This window comes from Dasypus novemcinctus, chromosome 26, assembly GCF_030445035.2.
Source record: "Dasypus novemcinctus isolate mDasNov1 chromosome 26, mDasNov1.1.hap2, whole genome shotgun sequence".
Classification (NCBI taxonomy): Eukaryota; Metazoa; Chordata; class Mammalia; order Cingulata; family Dasypodidae; genus Dasypus; species Dasypus novemcinctus.
In genome coordinates this window covers 57,207,056-57,221,364 of record NC_080698.1, presented here as the reverse complement: position 1 = coordinate 57,221,364, position 14,309 = coordinate 57,207,056, and the positions used below count along the sequence as shown (strand labels likewise).

Sequence of the window (14,309 nt, the reverse complement as noted above, 5' to 3'; positions counted from 1 at the left end):
GAAGAAACCTTGGAACACCAGGATTGAAGAAAGAACACAGTAAGCAAAAATGTGGGGGAAATACAATAGGATTTCCTTTTCCTGTTGAGTTTTCCAAATTATATTTGAAATTTAAAACAAAAATTATAACACCGTCTGATGTGGTTCTCAATGTAAGTAGAGAAAATATTTGAGAAAATTTTAGCATAAAAGATGGAGTGAGGGAATATAAAAGGGATGAGGTCTGTATGTTTCACTAGAACAGCTAAAATGCTGACATCAGTAAACTATGATGTCATTTTATAATGTAATACCTAGAGCAACCTCTAAAAAAGCTATACAAAAAGATATACTCAAAAACACTATAGCTAAAACAGAATGGAATGTTTAAAAATTCCTGTTTAAGTAACCCAAAGGGAGGTAGGAGAAAGAAAACAGAGTAATGAAAAACAAAGAGAACTGAAAACAAAAACTTAAATGGTAGTGTGAGTGCTAACTTATCAATATTTATATTAAATGTTAGTGGTCTAAATGCACCGATTAAGAGACAGAAATTGGTAGTATGGATTTTTAAAACGACCCAATATATGTTGTATACCAGAGAGTTATTTCTCATATAATGATGGTATTTGTAGGAAATCTCAAGGATTCTACAAAAAAAAAAAAAAACCCACTCCTATATCTAATAACTGAGTTCAGCAAGGTTGCAGGATACAAGATTGACATGCAAAAATCAATCATATCTATATGGTAGAAATGAACACATAGAAACCAAAATTTAAAATACATAACATTTATAATTACAAAAAAGTGAAAGGTGTAAACTTCACAAAACATGTATAGGACTTATATGCTGAAAGCTACACAACACTGGTGAAAGATATCAAAGAAGATCTAAATAGATGGAGAGTCAGGTAGTATTCATTGATTGGAAGATTTATCATACTAAAAATGTCAGTTTTCCAGAAATTGATATACATGTTTGATTTAATTCCTACCAAAATCCCAGCAAGACTTTTATAGTTATAGGTAAAGTTATTTAAAAATTTACATAGAAAGGCAAAGGAACCAGAAGATTTTGTAAAAGAAGAAGAAAGTGGGAAGAATCCGTCTACCTGATTTTAGGACATTATAGAGCTACAGAAATCAAGACAGGGCGGTATTGGTGGAGGGGCTGACACATAGATCAGTGGAACAGGATAGATAACCCAGAAATAGACCCACACAAATATGCCTATCTGATTTTTTTCACAAAAGTGCAAAAGCAATTCAATGGAGAAAAGTTAGCCTTTTCAACAAATGATACTGGAGCAATTGGATATCCATAGTCCAACAAATGAACCTGGACCTAAGGCACTCCTTATACAAAAACCAACTGCAAGATGGATTACAGACTTCAATGTAAAATGGAGAACTAACAGAAAAAATAAAAAGAAAGTCTTCAGATCTAGGGTCAGGCAAAAGGTTCTTAGACCTAACACCAAAGGCATAGTTCATAGAAGGAAACATTGATAAATTGTACCTCATAAAATTTTTTAAATTTGCTTTGCAAAAGATGCTGTTAAGAGGATGAAAAGGCAAGCGAGAATATATATTTGTGAATCACATGTAGGAATGTCTTAGTTTGCCAGGGCTGTTATGGCAAATACCACATATGGGATGGCTTCAACAATGGGAATTTATTGACTCATGGTTTTGGGGACCAGAAGTCCAGTTTCACGGTCTTGACAGGCCATGATTTCTCCCAGAGTCCGCAGAGTTCTGGTGCTGGCTTGCCTCGACCCTTGGGACTCCTTGCCTTGCCTCTCGCCCCGTCATGTGGCTTCTCCTTCTGGCTCCTCCTTCACCTGTTCAATTGTCTGGGTCTCCATCTAGAATCTTCTCCTTACAAGGACAGCAGCCTCATGGATTAAGGCCCATCCTGAATGAGTGTGGCTTCATCTAAGTAGGATCTTTGAAGATCCTGTTCACAAATACCTTAACTAATAATAACATCTTCAGAGGTCCTATTTACAAATGGGCTTCCACCCACAGGCACGTGGACTAAGACTTGAGCATGTCCTTTGTGGGGTACGTGATTCACTCAACAGCAGTGATGGACGACCGGCTAGAATATACAAAGAACCCTCAAGCCTCAACAGGAAAAAGGCAAACATTCCATTTAGAAAGTAAACAAAAGACAGGAAGAGATGTTTCCCTGGATAGGGTCTATGGTTGGCAAATAAGCATGTGAAAAGATAGTCAATATCATTAGCCATTAGGCAAATACCAATAAAAATCACAAGGCAATATCACCACATACCTATCAAAATGGCTAAAATAAAAAATAGTGATACCAAATGCTGGCAAGGAGCCAGAGAAACTGGATTACTCATAGTTTGCTGGTGAGATCTTAATATGGTGCAGCCACTCTGGAAAACATTTTGGCAGTCTCTTAAAAAAAACAATTAAAAAAACCAAACATACAATTTCTATACAACCCAGTAATTGCATTTCTAGGTATTATCCCAGAGGAATGAAAACTTATGTTCTCACCAAAACACAACACAAACGCTTATAGCAGCTTTACTCATCATAGCCCCAAACTAGACACAACCCAGATGACTTTCAGTGGATGAATGTTTAAATAAACACTAGTTTATCCATACTGTGGAATACTATTCAGCAATAAAAAGGCACAAACTATGAATATACCCAACAATCTGGGTGAATTTCCCTCAAAATTATGCTGAATGAAAAAAGAGAATCCTAAAAGGTTACATACTGTATGGTTCCATTTATGCAACATACTTGAAATGACAAAATTATAGAAACGGAGGACAGATTAGTGGCTCTCAGGGGCAGTGGGGAAATGGGGGTGGGAGAGAAGTGGGTGTGGCTATCAAAGGGTAGCATGAGGGAGACTTGAGGTGATTGGAAAGTTCTGTGTCTTGACAAGTATCAATGCCAATATCCTCGTTTGTGAGATTGTACTGTAGTTTCACAAGAGCTTACCACTGGGATGCCTGGAACCTCTCTGTATTATTTCTTAGAACTGTATCTCAAAGTTAAAAGTTTCATTGTTAAAAAGCCAGATATGGTACAACAGAGCGCCAGTCTCTTAACTCCCAGCTTCCTGCCTGGCTGACCACTCATTCACTCTCCACCACCGTTTCCACTAAGGCTCCACGGGAAACTCCAGTGAAGTACCTCCTCAGGGCTTTCAGGCTGGTATTTAAAATCATGAGATGTTGAAGGCAGGAAGATTTGGAACAATGGCTGCTCAAAGGATGGCTTGGTGGGTCATCAGCCCCCACCCCCTAATGCCCTTTTGACCTCAAAGACAGTAAATTACAGTAAATCCCAATCCCAATAAATACAGTGTCCTCAGCACACACAGTTTTTTGTTTGTTTGTTTTGTTTTTCTCAAACTTTTTATTTTAAAATAATTTCAAACTTACAGAACAATTGCAAAAAGAAAACAAAACCCATACAGAGGACCTCAGCATACCTCTACCCTCCCATACACATTCCCAGATGCACCAATTTTAACATTTTGCCACATTTGCAGTATCATTCTATATACCAGTCCATCTATTTATCAATTCCTCTATCATCTATCAACTATTTGTCAGATCTATCAATTTTCTAAACATTTGCAAGTAAGTTTATACATCATGCTCCTTAAGTGTGTAATACATCCACGTATGTTTCCTAAGGACAAGGATATTTGCTTATATAAATCACCTTAATACTGTTATTAAGTTCTAGAACTTTAAATTGATATAAAGCTTTGTCTGTATTTGAATTTTGTTCATATGTCCTTTTGGGTCTTTTCTCCTCTATTATTAGAGCCAGTCCAGGATCATGTGTTCCATTTTATTGACATTGTCTCTTTAGTCCCTTTCTTCTTACGTTGTGGAAACATACGTACCACATGAACTTTCCCGTCTCAACCATTCCCGAGCAGAGCATACCTTTCAGTGGTATTCATCACATCTCAGTGTTGTGCTACCAGCACCACCATCCATTACCAGGATTTTGCCACTACACCAAACAGAAACCCTATACTCATTTGCTTTAAGTTCATTCCCATATCCCCCACCCCTGGTAACCTATATTCTACTTTATGTCTGTATGTGTTTGCATATTCTGGCTATTTCATGTAAGTGGAATCATATAGCATCTGGCCCTTTGTGTCTGACTTCTATCACTTGTCGAAAGACAAACTGGAGTTGAGTTTTATTCAGGACACCAGAAGTTTTGATGAAGCAGAGAAGCCAGGTCACTTGCAAAAAATGGAAGCAGCTTTGAGCTTCTAGGAATGGCGAGGGGATTTTTATAGACATAAAAAGGAAGTCAGCTTGATCCCTATTATGATTGGACGGGGGCTTGTCCGTCTCATAGGGTGGCTACGGGCGGGTTGGATTCATTTTGCTTTGGGTCAGACGTAATGAACTGGGGTCTTGATTTGCTATCTAGGTCAGCTGCCCTAGTAGGGATTTCAAATTTCAACGGATATCAAGATGATCAAGAGGGAATTCAAAGAGGAAGTAGACATGGGTTTTCAGTTTGGGTTTTATTTCGCCTCTGCGGGGCCCCCGGGGCTTTCTCTATATAATTTTATCAATTCCCCCTGTTGGTCATACCCTTGGCTACAAGGGCATGACCGGAGATGTTAGTGTCTCATTCACACTAAAAGTCTCTCGTGCCTCATGGCTGATTTCACAGGTGAGTTGAAGTTCAAGATTTCCATGGTCCCATTCATGCTGGGTTGTTTTTTTTTCTGTCTCTACCTACTTTTTAAATATGATAAACTTTATTTTTAAAGAGGTTTTAGATTACCGAAAAGTTACATAGAAAGGATAAGGGATTCATATATACCCCACCACTCCCCTCCCACACCTTTCCCTATTAATAATCTTACAAGAGTGTCGTACATTTGTTACAATTGATGAATAAATATTGAAACATTGTTACTAACCAAGGTCTATAGTTTACACTGTGGTTTACACTTAATTCCAGGGCCCTAAAAATGCCTATGATCCACTTATTATTCCAGCCCGCCCCCCCCAAACCTTTGGTAACCACTATCTTTATATCAATAGTACATGTTCTTCATGTACATCCATCACTACAATATTAATATGTTTATTTTGTCCATTGTCCATGGTTGCATCCTCCTGTTACGTTTGTTCACTCCTCAACCTTGGAGATTCACCCAGTTTTTGTACACTTAGTTGTATCATTCGTTGAGTGAGTGGTTGCACAGTTAGCACCTATGAGTCAAGAAATCAGAACAAATGAGGGATATTACGATTAAAAGATAAAAAGTGCCTCATTAGGACATCTCTGGACCAAGGTCCCCATGACTCTAGAAGCCAACCAAAGAAAGAATCAGACCAATCAGATTTGGGAGGTGTGTAAGATGATTTGGTTGTGTCTCCAGCCTGGGCTTCTGCTGCCATTACCTCTTGGAAAGCTTCCTTTTGACTCTCATTTACAAATACACAGCACTGGGTACCCCCGAGGGCACACACAGCTCCCTGGGAAGTCAAATCCGTGGGAAACCCAGAATACAGTCTTAATGCTAATCAATTTTATCGAGTCATTTGGCAAAATTCTGATACTTTGTCACCTAGTGAGCTGATGGCCTGACCTAGGTGAGAGACGGATTTCTCTCACTCTGATTTGCTAACACCTCCTGTAATCTGACAGTGGTTCTGCAAACACAGGAGCTGCCCCAGGGACAAGGGGAGGAATCCCAAGAAGAGATCACCCTGTGAGTTTAGCCTGGGTTACCAGGTTTTTCTATGATCCGTTCTGAGCTGCCTCTAGTCGGAAGTAGTCTCTTCACCAGTTTTTATAGTAAGGGAAGAGGTCACAGGAGCCCTTATGTTTCTAATTTTCCCTTTTGGGAGGTTATCATAATTAGTCGTTTGGGAAACAGCATAAGCTACAAAACAGGAACAAACCCAATTTACCAGTAGTACTTTGTACGCCTTGTGTCCACATACAAAATAATGCCCTTGAAGAGCATAGTAAGCCTATCTACTGCCTTTGAGGAATGGGCTCTTGGCTTGTAGAGCTAATTGGCTGTAAACTCAAAAAGGAGAATCATAACCATCACAATCTTCACTGCTATCTCGTATCATCATCCCATTTAACCAAGTTTCCTTTGCCTGACTCTTTAGCCCATCAGAATTTTGTGCCTTGAGTGGAATAAATTCTTACGTTATTAAAACCTGGGGGTGCTTGGAGAATAATCTCTAAAAAGGGTCTGGCCTCTCCTGTTTGCTCCCATTTCATGAAAATAAAAGGAGTCTTGCCATACAGAAACTGAACATTCCTGTGCCCGATAGGGTGGTCATTTTTATCTGTTCGGTTTCTAGTGAAACATCATGTTCCTTGGGTTAGAGAGGCCACATCGGAATCTCAGTCTCGGGACTCTTAGGGTGCAGCCCAGAGTCATTTTAGAAGGGACGTCTCTCTGACGGGGTACACCTGATGTTGCCTGGCGGGGCCAAGTCTACAAGGGGTTGTTAGGGGAATCTGTGTTTTGGTGGGTGGGCACAGAGCCAGCCATTACAATGGTTAGTTTCCATTTGCTATATGTTGTGCAACAAAGGATGAAGGGATTATATTCTAGGCAGGAGTACATAGGACAGAATAAGGTAAAGAGAAGATAAAAACAACATGGTAACGTTAAGGTATTATTGGAGATGGAGACTAGGCATTGTAAGGGGTATTGGATGCAAACCAGAGCATTTAGACTGATAGCAGAAAGGAAGAGACACGGAATAAGAGAAGGACATCTAGGTGGGTCTTGATCTTGGGCGTCATCTACTTGTTCCAATGACTTGAGCAGAAGATGTCTGCGCCAGGTACCATCTGCTTCTGGAATCCTTGTGTCAATTTTAGCACATTTTAATTGGGACACATGGACCCAGGGGTCAATTCCCTGTAGTTTTACTGCTGTAGTGGTGGTCAATAAGACATGATAAGGCCCTTTCTGTCTAGATTCTAAAGCATCCTTTGGCTGAGCTAGTATACCAAGAAGGCTCAGCTGTAGAGGAAGCTCTGGAAAGGCAGCTTAGACATGTAAATGGTGAACATGGTATATGCAATTAGGCCCTTATTATAATTAGCAATTTCACATTGTAATATGTTGGAGTCTGGTAAAGTAGGAGAAAAAAATAAACCTCGGGGGTCTTATATTATGATTTCATAGGGGACTAGCAGGCATTTTCTCAGTGGGCTAGATCATATCGCTATCAAGGCTAAGGGAAGAACCTCAGCCCAAGGTAAAGACAGAGAGATTTAGATAATTAAGCTAATTTAAGTTTTTTGTTTGTTTGTTTGCTTTTGTTTTTAGGAGGTACCAAGGATTGATCCTGGGATTTGGTAATGCCAAGCAGGTGCTCAACCACTGAGCTACCCCAGTTCTCTGATTTCAGTTTTAAGATACTATACATTCTTTCTACCTTTCCTGACCATTGAGGATGATAGGGACGCTTTTGGCTGATGGGTAAAACCTTGCAAAGTTCCTTGATTACAGTTCCAGTAAACTGGGAGCCTCTATGGCTTGAGGGAATAGCAGAAGGTTTTTAGCTACTGGGAGGGCAAGTCACCTTGTGACAAAGAAAAGCCTCTACTCATCCAGAAAATAGACACAGGGTAACAAGGACATATTCCTATCCCACAGAAGGGGTAGCAGTATAAAGTCTATTTGAAGATGTTCAAAGGTGCAGTCGTCAAGGTCTTTAGCTCTGTCTCACCTTTACATTTTTACCGAGGTTATGTAATTGACAGGTGGAACACGATTCATATCATGTGCCTTTGCTTCTTGTTTAAAGGCCCCTTTCTTGAAGATGAAGCTCTAATCTGCGGCTGATTGCAAGCTCTTTCAGGGAAGCATCAGAGTGAAACGATGTAACCCATAAGAAAATGTGTTGTTTCTGTAGCATGTAACATTTTTTAAGAATAACGAAAATGACCAATAATACTTTACTGTTATCTAACATTAGGAAGATCAATATCAAGACATAACATGGACAGTGAGGATACTGACAAATCTCTAGGAAGTCTATAAAATTTCTGAAATATTTTTTTATTAGTAACATATTCCCCACACAAATGTAACCAACAAAAGGTTAGAAAATTCCTTTGAATTTGACAACACTTCCCATGCAACTCAGTATATATCAAATAAACCTAGCTATTTCTAGCAAGTCTCTTTTTATAAGGTGAAAGAAAAACTGTTTTGTGATTTTCTAGGGGTCCTCAGGAAAATCCCAAAGACAATTTTAAATAATGTTTGATACGAAAGCTCTTAAAATAATCTTACAATAAACCTATCAAATCTTAGCCAGCACTCACCATGACAAATAAAATTCATTTCTGCAAACCTCCTACAGCTTTCTATATCCATTTACTTTTCTGTTTCTCATTCTGCAACTAGTCAATTTACTGTAGGAAAAGCTACTCTTTTTTTTCCTTACAAAAAATGCATCCTACATACCTTACATAGTTAAGTTTCCAAAATGATCTTGGAAACTGTCTTCAAGCCAACACCTACAAAACGCAATAACTTTTGAAATAAAATTTGTCAGAATAATAACTCAATCTGGTTAAACACAAATTTACATTTTCCAATGTTTTAAACATCTAGTAGGTATAATTCTCACTTATTTGATCTTTAAACCTATGTGAATTTAGGAAGAGTATACTCAAGTAGAATAAAACTTTGTTTGTATTTTATAACTCAGAAGACATAGCTGTTTTTACTTAACTAAAGATATTAGAGTAGTCCTGTTTGCTAAAGGTTCACCTAATTATGTGCACTTAAATTTTTTAAGCATTTGGGTTTAGTTCTACAAATAATCTTTTTTTTACTTTAAAAGTATAGAAGTTTGGTTTCCTTAATTCCTGGGAATTTAAGAGTATTAATTTACATATAAGTGCTTACTTGTCTTTAAGCCAAGTTAAATAGAACTCTTTTAAGGAGTTTTATAGGTTAAGTTGGCATTACCACACAGAAGTAAATCTACATCAAACATACCAAGAAGAACAAATAGAGAGCTTAGAGCCCCAATTTAAAAGTTTTCAGCCATGAGTCAGACAGAAACACAGAAACAGAAACTTAAAACTCACTAGTTTATATAAAAGAACTGGCTTTCTCTCCTTGCTCCACTCATATTTTTATCAGAATTTTTGTTCTTGGCAGACAAGACAAGTTGAGGTTATTTATTTACTGTGAGAGCTAAAGTTTTCCCATTGATATTTGTGGAGGAGAGTTCCAGGATTTTCTTTGCCCTGATGTGTAATCTTGTAGAAGGGTTGTCCTACATCTCAGGCCTATTTGACCCTCAAATTTATTGTAGAAAGAGGAATTTGTAGGTCCCTCTCCTGGTCAGTCCAACCAGCTTTTTCTTTTTTTCTTTCTGAAGGTATCAGGGATTGAAGCCAGGACCTTGGATACGGGAAGCAGGCGCTTAACCCTCGAGCTACACGGGCTGCCCTCCACCCACCTGGGGTTCTGACCAACTCCTGACGCGCTCATGTGGGTCAGGTGGCCCTGGATCGTGTGCATCTAAGAGAATTCTAAATTCTTCTATGAGTATTTGCTGGTCTTATTGGGGGGAAATCTTTGATGACAGCTCTTACTTCAGTTCGGGTCCAAGGTTTATGTTTTGCTCTAGCGGGCAGCCAGTTTCCACAGAAGGCTTAATTAATCATTAAGAGTCTGGAATCGATCGAGAGGAACTGTTTAGGTCGAGAGGAACTGTTTAGGGTAGCTGTTTAGGAGGGCTGGATCCAGGGAAGCTGTATAGCTATAGGTTTGGAATTCTTTCCCCCTCTGATTGGTTTTTGGTCTTTTCTTTTGTTAATGAACCTTTAAGTGAAGCATTGTGGAGGCAGATTTTTCTCTAGCAGCCTCCCTACCAATCTTGGGACCTCATCCCCCTTTTTAAGGCACCTCTCAAAAGCACAATTTTGTTTTTGTAAAAAATTTCTCAAAGTGGTCACTACAAAGATAAATTGTCTTTCGTCAGACCCACCGAGGAACAGAAAGTCACAGGTCCATAGTGCAAGTATGTGCAAGAAGGAGGAGTTTGGGCAGGGGCAGGAGAGGGGGACGCAGAGGGAAGATGCCCTTGGGCTGCAGTCAGAGGAAACGCCTCCCCCCCCTTCAGCGGAATCCCACGTGAGTGGAAGCTTCACGCCAGGGGCTGGCACGGCACACAGGCAGCGTACTGGGTGGAAAGGAGCGAGAGGACTGGCAAGCCTCCTGCTGTGACCCAGGCTGGGAGTCGGTTTATCGGGCCTCCTGGATTCCCCTAGGTCTCTGAGAAAGTCTGAAAATTAGAGAGCTGGAGGGAGAAATGTAATGAAGCCAAAGGGAAGGTCTGACAATAGAACCCAAACCAAACCCAGAGCAAAGGCCCGAATAAAAGGCAACTGAACTCAAGGCAGATGGGTGCGTCGAGATAGAGGAAGGGGTTACCTGGGGTCGCCAAGCTAGCGGATGGGTCGGCAGACACAGAGGGGTCCCTTGTGGTCTCCAGAGCCCACAGCTCCAGAAGGTATCTGCTGTATTTTGGCAGAACCTCTGTGCTCCTCGAAAGACAAATCGGTGTTGAGGTCGCAGAATACAGCATTTTATTCAGGACGCCAGAAGTTTTTTGCAGCAAAGAAGCTGGATCACTTGCAAAAATGGAAGCAGCTCCTAGTTTCTAGGGATGACATGGAATTCTTAAAGCCATAACTCTTACACCTCTATGTTTTATACCCACAGACATGACTCCTGCAGGCTGGATGAGGCTTGTCTGTCTTGCAGCGGTGGGTTTAAGGCAGGAGGGCTTTATTTTGTACGGGGTCTAACGCAGTGAACCAGGGCCTTGATTGGCTATCTGGGCCACTGGCCTTGGTGAGGGCTTCAGATTTCAAAAGATATCAAGAGGGAACTCTAGAGGGAGTTCAAAGAGGACGTCTGAGGGGTCCCTGGGGCTCTCGCTTTGTAATTTTATCAAATGCAACATGATGTCTTCAAGGTTCACCCAAGTTGTAGCAGGTAACAAGACTTCATTCCTTTTTCGGGCTGAGTAATATTCCATTATATGAATAGACCACATTTTGTTCATCCATTCACCTGCTGAAGGGTACTTGGGTTGCTTCCATCTGCGAGCAATTGTAAATAATAACGTTATGAACATTAGTGCACAAATATCTGTCTACATTCCTGCTTTTCAGTTCTTTTGGATATAGACCTAGAAGTGGGATTCTTAGGTCATATGATAATTCTATTATTAACTTTTTGAGGAACCACAGGCTGTTTCCCACAAGAAATGCACCATTACACATTCCCACCAACAACAACCTGTGACAGTTCTTATTTCTCTGTACCGTTCCAGCACCTGTTCTTTTCCATTTTATAAAATGCTAGACAATTTATAAAACTCAGTTTAAAGGGCAAGTTCCCCAAGTGCCTGCCTCTGAGACTGCTACCCCCACGCTTCTCCCACGTGGACATTCCAGAGCTGCCGTTGTTGAACGAGTGTCGTTTAGACCCTCCTTCTCTGGGGCCTCGTGAGCTGCCTGGGGCTTAAGAGTGGGCCAAGCCACTCTGCAGGCACCTACAAGCCCAGCTCCTCAAAGGCTACTTGCTATATGCCTCAGGTTAGAGCACAGGCTCCACGGTCAGAGGACACAGCCCGTGTGACAGTGACACACTGGCTTCTGTAGACAGCCCTCCTCCTCAGCGCTGCTGTGCTGCAAGGTCATCTGTGGAGCAATAGGACGGGAAGACCTGTTGAGGCCAGAGGGAGGGGCACCTTTCTCGCACTCCTGTGGGACACAGGTCCCGTCACGACGGGTGGTGGGTGAGATGACGAGTGGGAAGTGGAGGAGCTGGTGCCAGAGTCCCAGGCTCAGCCCTGAACCCCCTCCCCCGGGCTGCACTGCCACTTGTCCTGGGCTGCTTTCAGCCCTTCCCTCCCCGGGGGAGATTGGGGGTGGGGAGGGGCTGGCGCAGGGGCGCAGGGTGCTGAAGGTCTGGGGGCAGAGGCACATCTGCTTCTGCTCTATGTCCCGAGGAAGTGCCCCCCTCCTCACCGCCAGCTGGTTTACCTGTGAGTCTGTGTGTTGTGTGTCTACACATGTGTGGATGTGTGTGTGGATCTGGGTGCCTGCGTGTCTCTGTGTGGGGGTGTGCCTGTGTGCCTGTGTGTGTCTGCTCTTGTGTGTTTCTCTGTGTGCCTGTGGGTATGTGTGTGTGTGTTTGTGTGTCTGAGGGTGTGACATGTCTGCTTGTGTCTGTGTGTTTCTGTGTGTACATAGATCTGTGTGTGTGTAGGTGTGTGGCTGTGTGCGTGATGGCTGTGCCTGTGTCTTTGTGTGTGTAGATGGTGTCGGGATGTTTCGGGGTGTGCATGCACCTGGACATATGCGGGTCTCTGTGTCTGCGTGTTCGTATCCGAGTGTGCACGTGCTGGCTGTGGTATGTGTGTGCCCGATGGGGGGGGCGTCTGTGTGCGCGCCTGTGCGCGCGTGCGGCGCGTCCTCCCGCGCCGAGGCTCGGGAGAGCCCAGCTCGGCTCAGGGAGGGCCCCGTGGCTCTCCCCGGGCGGCCACCCCGGGGCGCGGCTGCCGCGAGGCCGGGCGCGGGGAGGGGCGCGGAGCGCGTGGCACGGTCCCGGGCTGTGCCCCCGCGCTCCTCCCCGCTGGCCGGGCACACGTGGGCGCCGGCGCCGCCTCCCGCACCGCCCGCAGGCCGCCGGGCCCCGCGCGTCCCCACCCACCGCGGGCCGCCCGCCCCCGCCGCGGCGCCCGGCCCGGGGATAAAGTGGCGGCGCGGACGCCGCGCCCTATCGCCGCGGAGCCGGCGGCGCGCAGCTCGGTTCGGCCCGCCCGCCGCAGACGAGGACCGCGCGGCGCTCGGGGGACGCGGAGAGCGGCGCTCGCGGCCCCGGTAACTGCCTCGCGGCCCCCGCCCCAGCCCACGAGCGCCCGCCGGCGGCGGCGGGGCGCGGCACCCCGGTCCTGCCCGCTCGGCGGGGTCTCCCGCGCACCCGCGCGCGCGTGTGTGTGCTTGTGCGAGCGCGCGCCCTCCCCAGCTCCCTGGCCCCAGCCCCCGAGTCAACTTGTTCCCAGCAAGCCCGCCTTTCCAGTCCCACCCCTCTGGGGTGCGGGGACCCCCAGGCCAAGCCCGCGGGCGTTTGGATGACAGCCGCGAGCTCCATTCCCTTCGCGGTCGGAGACTGGCAGGAGGCAAAGTTTGTCGGAGCCCTCGGGGGGGCGGGGTGACTTTGCCTGGCGACCCGGATTTGTGCGTCTGCGAAGTGGCTCGAGTGTGCGCGGCGCAAGTTCCCGGTTTCCCGGGCAGTGGGTGCCGGGCCCGCGCACCCCGCCCTTCTGCAAGCCCCCACCGCGATTTGTTTGGGGGAAAAGTGATGACATGAGCTAGGACTGGGGATCGCAGGCGCCTGCCCGGGTCCCCGGGGAAGGAGGGGAGCCCCGGAGAGGCTCCGCTGAGAACTGCAAGCCGACCGCGGGCTCAGCGCTCCGGAGAGCTCGAGAGGCATGATCGGGGGGCAGGGCGGGCGGGGGGCGCGGAGCGCGGCTGGGGATCCGCCGAGGGCTGCCCGGGGCTGAGGGCGCAGCCCTGGTGTGCCTGGCGTGGAGCTTCCAGGCTGTCTCCCTTCTGGAATGCAAAACCCGGGACATGACGGAAACAGGTTTGTCTTCGCATCTTTGGAATTTCGGAGGCGAGAAAGAATCGGAGGCTCAGCCATTTCATTATTGTGGCCCCCGAAGCCGTTCCCGGGGGATTCTAAGTTAGATGGGTCTTCTAGCAGCTGGGTCTTTGTCCCCCTTAGAACTGACTATAATTTCCACTTGATTACAGCTAAAATAGTCTTTAAGATGAAGTTTCCTGAAATGATTTAAAATAAACACAGATGGGAAGGGGGAAAAAAGCTTGTAACAGAGGCACTTGAAAAATAAAGTGAGCATTTTCTTCAGAACAAATGGGAATTTTTTTTTCCGTTTTGGAAAGGTTTGCAAGAAATATATGTATTTCTTAAATCTTTGAAACGGAGTGGATTTTTTTTTTTTAACTGTGTTTTAAACAAACATTGACGACTCCAGGCAAGGCTGGGTGTGTTTTGGCTGTTTCTGATTCGAACTACGTCCTCCTTTCTCTCAAGGACTTGGAGATCGTTTCAGAATGCCAGAGAAAAGTTCTCCCAGGCGGACCCCGCAGAATGTTCCGTACCGAGACCTGCCTCACCTGGTCAACGCAGACGGGCAGTACCTCTTCTGCAGATACTGGAAACCCGCTCGCGCCCCCAG

The 14,309-nt window shown here is 44.7% G+C and overlaps 1 protein-coding gene across 7 annotated transcripts in view; it reads left to right on the top strand.

The window, feature by feature from the left end:
- The first annotated feature begins 12,070 nt into the window (after positions 1–12,070).
- MGLL (monoglyceride lipase) overlaps positions 12,071–14,309 on the top strand; it is a 131,317-nt gene continuing 129,078 nt past the window's right edge. Inside the window, exons 1-2 of one of the 7 annotated variants that reach the window (XM_023589578.3) lie at positions 12,071–12,089; positions 14,165–14,309. In XM_023589578.3, the coding sequence (XP_023445346.1) occupies positions 14,185–14,309 (125 nt within the window). In that variant the 5' untranslated portion in view covers positions 12,071–12,089; positions 14,165–14,184. Of the gene's footprint in view, positions 12,090–12,110; positions 12,928–13,136; positions 13,694–14,164 lie in introns of those variants that run through there. The other 6 variants (XM_071212250.1, XM_071212249.1, XM_004461169.5 and 3 more) reach the window with 6 other exon arrangements.